The sequence below is a fragment of the Chaetodon trifascialis genome, chromosome 22, assembly GCF_039877785.1.
Source record: "Chaetodon trifascialis isolate fChaTrf1 chromosome 22, fChaTrf1.hap1, whole genome shotgun sequence".
NCBI classification, from domain to species: Eukaryota; Metazoa; Chordata; class Actinopteri; order Chaetodontiformes; family Chaetodontidae; genus Chaetodon; species Chaetodon trifascialis.
In genome coordinates, this window is record NC_092077.1 from 5,323,843 (window position 1) to 5,338,712 (window position 14,870).

The following is a 14,870-nucleotide window of genomic DNA, read 5'->3' on the forward strand; positions in this document are numbered from 1 at the left end:
GCTGCTTTCATTTTTTTAATGGAATGTATCTTTTCGAGGTATGAAAATAGATCTCACATTGAAACAAGAAATTGAACAGTGGCTAGAAAGGGCACAGCTATAACTGTGTGTGTAATGATGGCAACAGAAAGGCATGTCAGAGAAGCATCACACCAGTCACATTAGATAAAAGGGCATAGCTATTACCCTGTGTGGGAGATGACAACAACACAGAGGCATGTGCTGGTTTGGCGGTGAGACACTGGCAAGATGGAAAAGCAGTGGGAAACACTTCCAGCAAACAGGAAACAACATGAGCTGTAGTGAAATAAAATTCTCCCAGACATCCTTCTTCATTCACATTGTCTACTTTGTTCTTTTTCTCACAAAAGGCATTTCAGGCCTTGCAGACGTTGCAGGTTCGAGGTGCCGTTTTGTGAACATTTCTCAGGGGCAGAACTGCTCCAGAAACAGGACCAATCTGATTGGTTGTGGTAAATGTCAGTGGGTGGAGTCCACAGCATTTGTCATATTAGAAAGTCAGCAACTAGCTAACAAGCTACAAACATGATTACACAACACTTTGGTGGCCCGCAGAACTGGAGGTCACATGACACGCTGGACAGCAGGAAGCCAGTCTCTTAAGTGCTAGCAATAAAATACAACCACGCGTTTGCGAAATATGTGGTTCTAGAAGTTTAGAAGGTCTAGTTCGTGAACTGTGCTAGCTGGTGAGCTAAACGCTAACACATTACTAGTACTAGTCAGTCCTAACAGAGCTTGTAACTCACTAGCTTGCCAGCTAGCTTGTGAACTGACAGTAAACAAGCTAGCTAGTTAGCACAGTTGCTTACGGGGCAATAAGTTGACACAGTTTAGTCAAGAGACCTATTTGTACCATCGACTCCACCTGTCTCGTGGCTGTCTACAAACCCTGCCTGTTTTGTGGAGAAGCTGACAAAGGACAGCTGAATAAAAACAGGATGGAAGACAGCTAACGAGCCACTGTGGCTTCAAGAAGTTTAAACACAGAGGAAGTATCTCTGAATTTCAACCAAACTGAAAATATTGAGGTACTTCCTCTTCCTTCTTGGTTATCCATTTGAAGCGGTGTTTGTTTGTCCACCTTTTAGTGTAAGACTGTGGGTACCAAGCCAGGAAACAGTGGCAATTTGTCCCCACCCATGAAGATTTAATGCAGCTCGGCTCCTGAAAACTGTCAATAGAACAAAAACACCACTCTGCGTCTTACTTACTATATCAATAAGTTTTTCTCTGGAACCACTGGCAACAAACTGGGTAATAAACTAGTTTCTTACTCAGATTTAAGACTCACACAAAATGCCAGAAATAGCTCATACATCTATGAACACAGCCAAATAAAATGATGGAAAATTATCAATGTACACAATGGAAATACTAAGATGCACTGTAGGTATTAACAAATCAAGCCATCACACAAATAGGACATGCAGGTATCTCATCATATATCTATAGTATCTGAGTATAGTATATTCTGAGCTGTAACACTGCACAAGAGAGAGAAATGTCATGAAGTGATTCTTTGGTTCAGTTGGAAAATCAAAAATGTGGACGACACATTTCACCAGTAATGAAGCGATTTCATCAACCTACAGCAATCATCCTAAGTATGTAAGCTTATTCCCAGTGGGCTTTGTGTGTAACATGTAGGCCATGAACCGCCGAGCGAGTATTTCTTGTTCCACTCTAGCAACAACCACACCAAACATTCATCAACAACATAACAATTCATAGAAAATATATATACACATGTAATAAATAAAGGACGAACCCATCGCACGGTAGAATACAGTAGTTTTCTCACATGCTTTTTGTCCATCAGTCTTTTGTGAAATAAGTCTCTGTATTGAAAAAGGGACTGGGCGGGGGTACTGGTCTGTGGAAACCACTAAATGGAAGAGGAATTCTCCTGGAGAATGGAGCTCGGTGGTGAAGCGGCAGGGGGAGATGCAGCCCGGCTTGATATTCATCCTCCAGCTGAGTGTCCAATTAACCTGTGGGTGCAATCAATTAGACAGGCTGCAGACTGATGGTGCCTGACACAGGAGGCAAAGGAGAGCTACAGTCACTTGAAACATGGACTCAATATAAAGGGACCTCAGGCTGAGCATTTCATTTCAACAGTCTGGTTCGAAACCACAGACACCAACTCACTCTGACATCCTGGAAAAACTTTTCTCCCTTATTTATTCTGAAAGTGTAACTGACCATACATAAAAGAAATAAGCATGTGTAAGAGAGTCAGGATTACTGCTGGATTTTGGAAATACTGAGACCAGGAGCCAAATCCCTGTTGTCCAAACACACTCAAAGCAGCTTGTTTCTGAGGTTGAGTGAGATGAGCTGCTTGGGTGTCTTGGGACTGTGATGGTGCATATACTTGGCTCTGGTGAGGCATATATTGCTGAGACTGTGCTACAGTGCAGGGTACAGTGTCAGAGTAAATTTGGAAGTCAGTTTATGAGCATGAAGTGAAAAACATGGGGGGTTCACCTGACCGCCTGATTTCTGTACGCAATCTGTGCGTCGTTACGCTTAATTTAGAGCAACTGAGGCAAATTTTACCAGTTCTCAAATGTTCAACTTCAACACTGTGGACTTGCTCCGACATTGAATCACTCATGGAAGTCCAGTTTTGAATGGATTGTACAAACAAATACACATATCTCATGTATTGGTGTAAATAATTACGCAACGTGCGTAATTTAAACCTGCTCTTCTCCGCGCGTAAAGCCATATATGTCGGATAATGAGAAGCCCTCCTTGTCTGAAACATCAAACCTTGCTGGGAATGGATATCCTGCGGGGGATTTCAGCTCCATGAGGGGGACACAGATTGACAGGCCAACATCATGGGCTCCCAAACTTTTGTTTAAACCAAAATAAATCCACATTTTGTCCCCTTCATGGAAGAATATTCGCTCAGGGTTTGATTTGTGAGGGAGGACTGCAACCTATGATGAAAACGGACGTCCTCATTCATGGCACACATATCCAGGGTTTAAACAAAAACGAAAACGGGTTCCTTAATTTGCAAGGGGGTCCCCAGGTGGTCCCGGACCTGGAAACCCCCCCTCAATCTCGCTATCTCTTTAGCTGTCTTACCGCTAATGGCGCACCACTGTCCGCGGGACGCGCCGCAGGTCACGCTACGTTTGGCGAGCTGCGGATCGCCTTCTGGCCGGGCATCTGCACCACGAGCAGCTGCTGCTTCTGCCGGGTGGACTTGACGGCCAGGATCGCCTGCCGGTTCTTGTACTGGACCATCTGCAAGGTGATCTCCGCGTTCCAGCCTTCGTCCTGCGGACACCTGAAGTCGATCTCCTTCCCCTCCGTCATGACCACGGTGAAGTAGACGTACTTGCCCTTCCGCTCCACGCAATCCACCGTCTTCATGTTGGCGAAGTGCAGCTCCTTGACTTTGCCTGAGTCCCCGCCGCCGTGGTGCGGCTGGTGGTGATGCGGCGGGTCGTGCTGCTTGGGCGGCAGCAGCAGCACGCCGTCCTCGGTCAGGACGCAGTGCTTCTTCTTCCAGAGCTGCAGCAGCCCGTCGCTCCGCTTCTCCAGCAGACCCTCCTTGAACACCTTCCTGCCGTTTTCCAGCATCTTCACCTGGACGCCTCAGGCTTCCACCTCCCTCGCTGCTTGACTGGACGGACGGAGGGACAGATGGACGGCTGTCTATCCCGGAGCAGGTGGAGGCATGAGATGCTGCTGTGACTGCGGTGGTGATGGCTGTAGTGAGAGGGCTGCCTGCCTGCCTGCCTGTCTGACTGTCTGCTGATCACAGTGTGTGAGGGGGGTTTGGGGGCGGGATGGGTCTTTTAGAGAGGTGCACCGCCCCCCTCAGTGACACCCAGCCTCCCGAGACCCTGAAAACAGTAACAGCCTATTCAGAATGAGCAGTTTTTCATTCCGACAGGCGCTTCAGTTTGAAATTTGGATTTAGTATTTTAAAAGTTCATTGATAGTATTGAGCTAATATTATTAGGCCGGCTGTAATATGATGAGATGCTGAGTTACACTGCAAGTAGATGCAGTTTGTACTGTATATACTGCAGTTTATGACTGCATAAAGACTAAAGTATTTTAGCCCCCTCATTACATTTTATTTGGAAAAGATCTTGATACACACAGCTGTATAATCCAAAGAATGGATTTGCATGATATTGCTACTTTCTATATAAAAGCCCGTTCAAAGCGTTGGTAACTCTTTGGTTTGACAGTTCAGTGTGGCTTTTCAGTTTTCTAGGAAATAAACAGCTGCACAAAGTAACACCCCACAGTAATGTTATTCCTGAAAGCAACAAAGTACAAACTTCTAGGTACTTCTACTTCACAGCCTCAGCATCCACAGCAAGGTGATGACCTCTGATGAAGTATATTAGTATTTTACAGTTCTACATGAGGACCAGAATAATTCTTCTACCTCTGTATCACATTATTTCATTGGCCACGTTCTGAATATATGAACAGATCAATTTGTACTACAGTGAATGTGTGAACTTTGAACAGACAAACCAATTAAAAGTCTTCATACTTTGGCTTTGGCATAATCTTCATGGCCGCCTGCAACGAGTCTATTTTTAAATTGGATCATCAACACTGCCCTCTCCAGGATCAAGCCTAATGGCTGTCCTGGCTTTAGTGTGGTATTTAATGTGGCCATTCCTTATTTCATTACAAACCATATTCCTGACGGAGGTCAGGTCAATATTGCATTAACTTACAGTAACAGCACCCTCTGCTGGCACAAGCTTGCCATAACACCAGTCCAAGGGCCAGCAGCTGCTTTCATGTCTAGAAATATTTTGGCAGAATAGATGTGTTTACAGCTGTAATGAAGAAGAAAATAATCATTTAGGTTTGTGATGGTAGGCGTGATTGGAAAAACAAACTTAATGGTCACAAAACAGTCAACCACGAGACATGTTTAACCAATTTATTCATGAACATACACGAACAGTTATTGAGTACATTAGTATTTTGTAGCATAGCATTTTGCCTTGACAACAGCTGCTCAGAAGGACCCTACAGAAACCCTTTCACGTCCTTTTCCAATGAACATCATCTGAATACTCCCTGCAGAATTAGAAGTACCCTGGCTCTCCACAGTGGACACAATGCTGTCCAACACAACCAACACTTGGCTGTTTTCACAACTTAAAAAGGCATTAAAAACGGACAGCGAGGGAGGCAGGCTACGGTTTCTTTGCGGTCCCCCTCCTGGCTTTAAGTATTGCTCTGACATGCTTCTCTGTGGCCTTCTGGGTAACAAAGGAAGGAGTTTAGGGGCAGGGAGGGTGGTGGGTCATTAGCCAACACAATGGCCTTATCACGCTTCCCCTCTTTCTTTCACAGTGCTAAAAAAGAACCAAAACCTCAGGGGCTGTCCTGAGGTCCATGTGAGTCACCTGACCAGTCACGCGTTGACGACACAAGAGGTAAATGTCAGACTGATGAGGGAGAAGGGGGTTTTGGTGAACCTGACATGTCAACAAGACACCTCAACACCAGGTTTGGCCTTTCCATGTCATTCACTGTGCTACATCTGCCCAACCCTGTTCCTACAGCGTCTCTGAACAGGCCGCGTGCCTCCCCTAGTGAAGAAAAAAAAAAAAAAAAATCAAAATCAGATAGCACAAGTTGAACCCTCCACAGAGTGAGGTTACAGCACCGGCCTCTGTACCCGATGAGGCAGGGGGCACCAAGCAAAGTGCTGCTCACAAGGAATACTCAGACAGCTAACCGATGACAGGACGCCACTGGTACACCACACGCTAATACAAAGTGCTACTGAACAGACGACAGCCACGCCACTGTGAGCCTACGAGGAGCCTGAAGCACTGGGTTATTGGGGCTGGGGGGGGGGGGGGGGGGGCTGTGAACTGGCCATCCTGCAAACTGCCTCATCCCCTTTCACATCTAAAGAATCCTCTGGAATGTTAAAGAGACTCGACCAGGCTGTACCAAGCCATGGGAGTGACCCATTACGTGACAAAGAGGTCGAAACAAGCTTCATTTTTATTCAATTTAGACGAGTCCGCCCAGTTAAAGAGAAGTGGACTCCTTTTGAGAAGAGGTTCACCAACGGTGCCAGCCAGTCTGCTTACTGGAATGTATCAAGAGTGGAAAGTAGTTGAGCACAAGTGGCGCAGGAAGTGGCCAAAAACACCAACTCCGGATCCCATGCTCAGCAAGATTAGATAAACTGGAGTAGACACCGGGCTGCACGTCCTCCCTCACTAGAGCTGGAAATGCTACAGTGCTTTTACAAGTGCTAAAGGCCCCACTAAGAGTAAAAAAAGATTCACCTGGGACAATCAGAACTGACCAACCTGGAACTTTGGTAGGAGGAAGAGGAAGGAAGAACGGGGCGGGGATTATAAATTGACGTCGCCGCGATGCAGTCTAAACCACAGCTGCTGTCTAAGAGCAAATACAACAAAAGACTTCACAAGAACCCAAACTAGTCTTAGCAGTGAAGAAACAAGATCATGCTTTTTGAGGGAGATTTTTTTTCCTGTATTCTATCTATTGTACAGAGAAAGAGGAAGAGGGAAAAAAACAGGTCTAGTAAAATACTATGTATATTGAGCCACACAGCTCCCAGTATATTACCATGAGTTTTTGTAACAAAAATCTTGAAACTTTTTTTTTCTTCTTCAAATTCTCTACCAAGAAAAATACAAAACATTATAAGGCGGTAAGTAACTATTTTTTTTTAAGTCTTTTATTATTTTGTTTTTTATTTTTTATTTTGAGAAGCCGTTACAGTGCAGTTGATCCTCAAAGGCAGCCGGGCCAGGCTTCACTGCTGCTTGCACTCAGCTGGGGGGGCTGCATCCTTCTGTAAGAAAATCACAGGGGTGGTGCTGTTAAGACAAAAAAAAAACAAAAAACAAAAAAAAAACAACAACAAAAAAACCCCACAACACTCACACAACACACACCAAGCCCTTTCAAGTCCTAAAACATTCAACAAGCTTGGAAACTCTCAAAAACACCTCAAACGTTTATCATCTCCTGACTGTTTTGACAAACAATAATCACAGATATGAACGTGGACAATATGACACACGGAGATCAGACACACTATGACAACTATGGTTCATCGTTGAAGCCTTTAGGAATGCAATGATTGCAAACAGGGTTTTGGATCGTCACATGACAGTGTTATCTGCCGTGGTGCAAAGATTCTGGGTGTGTTTCTAAAGACTTTGAGCTATTCTTTTATATCAAAGTATCAAGACTTGGATGTAGAAGGACAGATGACCTGACAAGGTCCTGGGTTGGATTTAAACCTGGACATCAGACTGACATTAACACACTGGAGGCCAATGAGCCATTATGGTGCTCCTGGTGCAACCAGCTTAAAATCAGTGCATATTAATAGTGAGAGAATAGCTTGACATTTTGGGAAATAAATGCACTTTCAAGCAGAGTTAGATCAGAAGTTCGATATCGCACTAATATCAGTCTGCTGAATATGAAGCTGGAGCCAGGACACAGCTAGCTTAGCATAAAGACTGGAAACAGCTAACAGCCTGGCTCTTTCCAAGGGTAACAAAAGCAGCTTCTCAGCACTTAAGTCCTAACCTATTGAAATCTGTACAATGACCACATAACCACCAGTACATCCACAGATTGCTCGCCTGTGAAGCTACGCTGAGTGGCTGTCAGCTCCTTATCTCCTTATCTATTGAGCTCCTTATCTTGCCCCTCAGGATGAAAGCACATTTCAAAAATGTCAAACTCTTCCTTTAGCCAGTTAAATCAATGCTTTGGACATGTCCTCCCCTCCATGTTGAGTGATGTGGATAAACCAATATTTCACTGTCCTTTACACTGACACCTCTGCTGGGGACAAGTAACTGTATGTGTCAACATGCAAAGGGTCCTGTTAGCAAAGAACTGTTTTGGCGATGTCCACCACCGTACAAGACTAAGTCATGTCAACAAAGGAGACATCAGTGCACTCTGTTTTTACAAGGAAATTTTTTTTTTTTCCTGTCAACAAACGACAACAACTGACAGTTTCAACACTTGACTGTACGATAAGCTAGATCAGCTGACAGCCAGTGTATTGGTTGGGCTTTTAAATATAAATAAGCACAAACCAGACATAACAAATAGAGCCTTCGGACACATAAGCTACATAATCTCCATTGGTTAATGGAAATGTTTGGTATTTCTTGTAGTTTAGAGAACACTTAATGTTGGGCTAGAAATGAGTAAATGGAATTAAAATAGCTGATCACCTGCCAAAGGTGCTTTATCTGGTGTTACTGCTACAGGATAATGAATGAAAACACTTCAAACAGAACCTCTGGCCATTGTGCTCAAATCAATTAGCTGTCAAAACCAAAAGCAACATTTGAGTAAATAAGGGATGAGAAGTGCACAGAAAGATAATTAGGACCCCATCATTCTTAGGGTAGGGCGTCCTTCCAGCAGACATTAGACACTTCTAGAGGTGATGGCACGCTGCAGCTGTTCAGGCTGCTCTCCATGGCATGATGCCATACTGACTGACCAGTTTAAGGTCATTTTCGCTATTGTGTAATATATTTGACTGCAGCTGAAATCTGTGCAGGACAAGATTTTATATACTATGCTGGGGTTTTTTTTAAAACTACAATGTAGCGTCTGTTTAAAACATTTTTGTTTATCTGCTGCAAGCAAGTTTGTAATAAAAAAAACAAAACAGGTCATTTCTTGATGACAAGGATGACACCCTCAGGGACATAAACACTTTTTTTGGCATGTCTTGTATTGTGGTAATGCGGCAACTGCTGGTTAGGCCCTACTTGAAACACAAACACCTCACCACGGCCATAATCCCTGCATTAAAAGCAGATCTATAGAGAAATGGCAGCTGAACAGAACCAACGTGAACAGGAAGGAAGATTAAAACCACGGACGAATGGACCAATGATGTTTAAATGGGTGTTAAAAACAAACATCCATAAACAAAGCACAGTATTTATGGCAGACAAATCGTCATCCTGACAAAGACTCAAAACTAGCCTGCGTTTGTGGACGGGACGAGTTCAACATGGTGGAGAAAAAAAGAAAAGGGAGGGCTGGACTGGCTTCAACATACAGAAATAATACAGGTGCAAATGCAGAACTCACTATGGGTTAAACTTTAAAAAAAAAAACAACAAACCAGGGGGTTAGTAACTAGGGAGGGTGCAGCACGGCGGCAGAGCAGGAGAGTGCTTATGTGGGGTTGGGGGGAGGGGGGTGCACAGAGATGGATGGAGGATGGAAAACAGGAGGACAAGGAAAGCAAAAACCAAAACTGAGAGGGCGGGGGTGATGGGCAGGGGTGTGATGGTAGTAAGCTGACAATTCACAAGCTGTACCTACCAGGATAGGGTTATTTTTCTACTGTCACCACTTAAACCTAGTGAGGAAAAATTTAAAGAGTAGCTGACAAAAGATGCCAAAGTGACCGGAGATGAAGAAACATTAATGAATAGGAATAAATAATAATAAAAAGGAAAACTAGCAGAATACAGAATGTCAAAGACAATTTTGTTTAACAAAGAAGCAAAGGTCGTGCTTGTTTACATTGTGTGCTGTCAAACTTACAAGCTGCTCCAGTCTAGTAATAAAAAAAAGCCGCTGAACTCAGGTCAACTCAATCAAGGAACACTTAAAAGCCCTAAACCAGTGTTTGTGCACTGTGAAAATTTCCTGATGGACACTAACTGTGCAGCTACAAACACTGCAGACACCAGTGTGGCAACACTTTTAATATATTATGTATCAAGAGACTTTCATTTGTCATATTCCTGCCTGCAATTCTTTTGAGCTTGCACAGCTTTTCTTTTGTACACTCTGTTTATTCAGAGTTTTTCAGCTACATTACCTCCATCAGAAAGGTAGTGAAGCAGAAAATATCAGTGAATAAACAGCCTACAGGAGAGGACCTGTTATTTAGCTGTCTCAGTGGAATTGCAATAATCCTCTGCACATTACGGTGTGTGCTTTGATTCAAACTAAATATGTTTTATTATGCTTTTATCAGGCCATGGTTTTTCTACGCAAATAATGCATTTCAATATGGCCAAAATATTAGCAGCTATCATTAAACTGTATATTTTACTGGCGTCCTCACCCTTCAGTTTAAGATCTACTGGAGTGTTTCTTAAGGTTAAAGGTTTTAGTAGTAACATGCAACAATCAGACTTTACTAGCTGGTGGAAAGTTATTCTGAAAATACAGGTTTCAATTTGATTAAGATAACAATGAGAAGAGGGAAAAATATCAACTACAAGTGCTGGAAGCCAAATCAAGATCACAACAACAAAAAAAAAGCTGAAGCAAACCAAAAGCTGGTGTAAAATGAGATGCATTTGACAGTATGTATTCTGTATGTTGACATCTGACAAGTCAATTTAGGACAGCCGTTCTCGACCTGCGGCTCAGGAAACCCAAAGGGCACGGGAAGGTGCAAAACATTTGCCACTGTGGCGACATTAAAATTCACTCGTGAACCGGAGAAGCCTCAGAGATCACTGCAGCTATCAATGGCCTCCAGTAAGAGCCGATTCACTTTTTGGAGAGAGCATCCTGAGCCAACAAAGTTGAGAACAGCTGAGTAAGGTCTTTCTCAGGACACCAGAGCTCTTTAGAGAGGGAGGGGCTGTGTGTGCGTGTGTGTGTGTGTTGGGAGGGGTGATCTCACCTTGGGATCATAGTCGGGGTCGTTCTCCTCATCAGCCTCCTCTTCACCTTCCTGAACACACATCACAGAGCAACTTCAGTCTCCTCAGTGTCAGTCACAGCACTCAAACCGTGCATCTCCTGTATGCTGTGGTCAATCAACTGTGGCAGGAACACAGTCTTACCTCATCATCCGCCTCCTCTCCCTCTTCATCATACTGTAAAACACAAACATGAGGATTAGAGTGGAGCTCATATATTTTCACTAAAGAACACCAACTACGAAAGAATCCTCCATTTGAACAGTTGACAATTATCTTAATTACCGTGAAGGCAAATGATTACATAGTAACAAATAATGTCTTTTCAAGCCCATTACTAGAACATTCCTTACAACAGCTGAAAAAAGAGCATGTTCATTCCAGTATGGCCTAGTTAACAACAACTTCAGCCAAGCTACACAAGCTGGCAGACTGAGCTCGGGTGCCAACACTCACATCATCGTCGTCGTCCTCTATGGCCTCTCCTGTGAAGTAGAGCACAGCTCGAGGTACGATGCGCTCACGGATGAAGTGGCCAATTTCAAAGTCTGCAGCCAGGACCGCCTCCGAGTCTTCATCCTGAGCACAAATCACAGTTTGTTTGTTTGTTTGTTTTATTGTCCCTTATAACAGCACTTGGTTAGGTTTCTATAGAAAGCATCTCAGACTGTAGAGTTCTGTTCCAACTGGATTTTCCAATTTAGATCTGAGTCTAGTTTGTCAAGCACCCACTTTTGTAAGCCCAGGCTCAAATAAATCAAATCTTGAATCATCTGCATTGCAAAGAGTGATGAAGAAAATGTTCATTTAGTTAAATTTGTAGTGTACCTTGCGATACTGTATTATTTTGCTTCTTAAATCTAAAGTTATTTATGGCTTGTCTCGCTTACAGCTGTTGAAAGATAAACAGATTCAATGAGGAATTTGAAAAACCTTTGATTTAATAAGCACATCTGGTACTGACCCCAACCCCCGCTGTCTTGAAACCTGAGAAGGCCAACATGACTCAGCAGTTTCATGCAACGACTATTGGAAATGAGCAATGAGTGTTGGAAGGTGCTGCTAAACTGACGTGGATTTCTTTTTTTCTTTTTCCTGAAGCATTGTTCTTTGAGTGGTAACGGAGTTTTCTCTATATTCCCATTTCAAAATAAAAGAAAAACATCTATGAACACACTGGCCTTAAAAGGGATAATGGCAGTATTAGTCAGCCTTTGTCTTAATTGCCACAAAACCCTGAAAAGACTGAACTAACACTGTAGATCCATCTCTCCGTTTTGCCCTCCCTCGCCTATGTTTGGCACTCAGCCCCAAGCCCACTGCTTCCTCCTGAAGATGTAAATCTTTGAGAGCTGCTCACATAAGTTAAGGTTCTTTGTGTAAATCACTTGTCATTTTCTAAAACTGAAACTGCATAGCCAGAGCACTGTTTTAAGATCAAGCTAATTATCCTGCATTGCTCTATGAACTGTGATAAAACCTTGAAATGCTTACACAAGTGTGGAGGAAGTACAAGGACTTACCAACTCTCCATTTTCTGGAACTGTAAATAGATGGAGACAGTTCAAGTTAGTTTAACCGCACAGCTCTAACAGACACAAAGATGGTGTAGGTGTGACCCTGGTGTGTTTGATATTTGTGCCGTGCCATCCTTACCCTCTGGTGGGGTGAAGAAGTTGAAGAAGGAGTCGTTGGGGACTGTTTTGGTGACTGTCCTCACTGTGCCGCGGCCCTTGTGCTTCTGTTTCTTCTTGATTGTTTTCAACGTGACGTTCTTGCCCTTCGTCCAGTCAATCGTGCAGCTGTGGTGAAACACGAAGAGGAGGAGGAGGCAGCGGGAGAAAGCAAGGTCAGTATCCAACATTTTAAATGTCAAGTCTAAATGACATCTTGGGTTTATTTTCGGAATCTAGCTGGTGAGGTCTTTGATATCAACTGAGAAATGACTCAGAGGAAAAAAGTCAGAGATAATAGACATGCAGAGAGAAATGGTTGGCAAAGGTCACTGATGGCTGCTGAGGGGGTGTTTTATTAAGCAACAGGCCAGGAGTCAGAATGAGGCTGACATTAGAAACAGTATGGAGAACTTCAGACAGTATGGCTTCAAATAAACAATGACAATCCTGAAAGTTCTCATCTTCTGAGACCAGTAACACCTCTGCAATACAGATTAGCATGAACAGGAATTCTCTTTATGACTTGGACAACTGAATTCCCAACATAAAGCCTTAACAAAAAAAGTGGGATTTGTACTCACCCTGTGCAGCCCATGATCTCTGGTCCATCGAAGGAGAAGGGGTCAGTCTCATCGGGCTCTGACCTCATCTTGTAGGTTTTCGTCAACACTGTGTTTGTGAAGAAGTCGTTGGCCTCAAAGTGGAACTCTAACGTGAAGCTCTGAGGAAGACCAAACGAGATCCCGACAGTTACCGACAGGGTCAAGTTAACTGAGTGGTTTCATTTGATATGAGCCGGGCTCACTCACCATGGGCTGTCCTGGATCTGAGAATTTGACTTTAATATCTTGTAAATGTTTAAGGATGGGTTCATCGTGTTCCTGAGGAGAGAAAGCACCACAGCATTTAGAGGATCATCCAGCACATATTTCAGTTTTTAACTAGATTAGAAGTGTAACCAATTTCATCATAATCTACTCTGCAAACACTTGCATTACGCAACTTGGCCAGCAGGTGGAAGCACACCCTGATTTTTCACTCCTAGAAGCAAACACTGTCTGTGACCCATTTTCACTGCCTCCCCAGCAGCCGTCTGGATGAACCTACCTGCAGCATGTCACTGAGCAAGTCCACGTTTTTGAAAACCGTTAACCAGAACTCGGGGATGCCTTTGGGGTCTTCCTTCTCCTCATCCTTCTTCTCCTCCTCTAACTTGGCCTTCTCCTTCATCTCTTCCTGTTTCAGGGAGACATTTTCTCTTCAAAATGACGCTTGCCCAAACATTTTTTCTTTTCACATAGCATAGCATGATACAAAGAGCTCTTTACCACCGACACCCACAAAGACAGTACTCAGCCATGGAGACATGACAAAGAATAGAGCAAGGGAAGTAGCTCCTTCCAGTGCTAAACAAACAACTGCAATATATCACACTGATTTCAACCGTTCTCTCTACAAATCACCAAAATCAGTGAGAGTTAGGTTATTAGTTGCATGCAGTGTTTCCTTTTTGGGAAGTGAAGCTTATTCTGTTATGGATGAGACCATTAGCATGCATTAAATGTGAAACAAGAAGGGAAAGAGAATACGTGTTCAGTCAGACAGGAAGCATGCAGGTGTATACGTCACCTGTACCTGCTTACTTACTGTCAGCTCTTCCTCCTCATCTGCCTTCCATTCACATTCTTCATCTGTAGGCTCGTATGCTGCTTTCACTATGTCACTTCTCTGCACAGAACAGGAGGAAACGATTCAAGTTACATTGGTACCAGAGGGCCTCCAAGCAAAGTATATTCTACTTATATCATGTTATGGGATTCTTCCACACTGAACAACACTGTCAGCACTGCTGAGTCATGCCTCTAAACGCAGTATAATACTATCACCCCTAACAAAAGGTGCCAATCCAGTGAAACTACAACCGCCAGGTTAGACATGAAGTCAAAGACGCATCTTCAGACCGCTGGCCATGCATTTGGGAAATGTCGTGTTGGTTTGTGCTCTTTTAGTGGGCCCTGGGGTTGAGACATTGTATTCAAATGCAGTGGATCTCACCTTTACACGGTTTGCGATGAGATAAAATGTCAAATATCTGAGTTACCATGATTTCAACTGTGGACAATGTGAAAAAGCATAAATATGCCCATTGGTGTCATTTTATCTACAGGTGTCTACTCAACTACAAACCGTGAATTCAATTCAATATACCTTTATTTGTCCCACAAGGGGAAATTCCACTAAGAAAGAATCTATATTGGCCAAGATACCTCTCTGCAGCTGACAACTGATGTCACTGTAGAGCCAACGTAATATGTTGATGTCAAGTTGAGCTGAATTGAACTGAATTGTAGTGTAAAAATAAAATGCTTTAGCCACTATAGGAGCATTTATGTTTACAGCCATCTCCTTCACAGAGATGACCCGAACGATCCCTTTTATATCTGAGCTCTAAACT

At 43.4% G+C, this 14,870-nt stretch overlaps 2 protein-coding genes across 5 annotated transcripts in view; both read right to left on the reverse strand.

Annotated features, from left to right (window-relative positions):
- On the reverse strand, positions 1-4,956 carry phlda1 (pleckstrin homology-like domain, family A, member 1). The gene is made up of 2 exons (XM_070991566.1): positions 3,127-4,956; positions 1-2,015 (listed from the first exon to the last, which is right to left on the reverse strand). Exon 1 carries the CDS (start codon positions 3,625-3,627, stop codon positions 3,166-3,168), a length of 462 nt encoding a protein of 153 aa, XP_070847667.1. The 5' UTR covers positions 3,628-4,956; the 3' UTR covers positions 1-2,015; positions 3,127-3,165.
- The window catches only part of nap1l1 (nucleosome assembly protein 1-like 1), a 23,440-nt gene continuing 13,519 nt past the window's right edge, over positions 4,950-14,870 (reverse strand). The window contains exons 6-16 of one of the 4 annotated variants that reach the window (XM_070991565.1): positions 14,063-14,143; positions 13,523-13,651; positions 13,225-13,296; positions 12,997-13,136; positions 12,396-12,541; positions 12,263-12,282; positions 11,196-11,318; positions 10,884-10,916; positions 10,721-10,771; positions 9,397-9,433; positions 4,950-6,871 (exon numbers count right to left, since the gene is read on the reverse strand). In XM_070991565.1, the coding sequence (XP_070847666.1) occupies positions 9,428-9,433; positions 10,721-10,771; positions 10,884-10,916; positions 11,196-11,318; positions 12,263-12,282; positions 12,396-12,541; positions 12,997-13,136; positions 13,225-13,296; positions 13,523-13,651; positions 14,063-14,143 (801 nt within the window). In that variant the 3' untranslated portion in view covers positions 4,950-6,871; positions 9,397-9,427. Of the gene's footprint in view, positions 6,872-9,396; positions 9,434-10,720; positions 10,772-10,883; positions 10,917-11,195; positions 11,319-12,262; positions 12,283-12,395; positions 12,542-12,996; positions 13,137-13,224; positions 13,297-13,522; positions 13,652-14,050; positions 14,144-14,870 lie in introns of all 4 variants that reach the window. The other 3 variants (XM_070991564.1, XM_070991563.1, XM_070991562.1) reach the window with 3 other exon arrangements.

What these genes read in the sequence shown, in the direction of transcription:
- phlda1 (XM_070991566.1), bottom strand. Translation starts at nt 3,627, where the DNA reads ATGCTGGAAAACGGCAGGAAGGTGTTCAAGGAGGGTCTGCTGGAGAAG.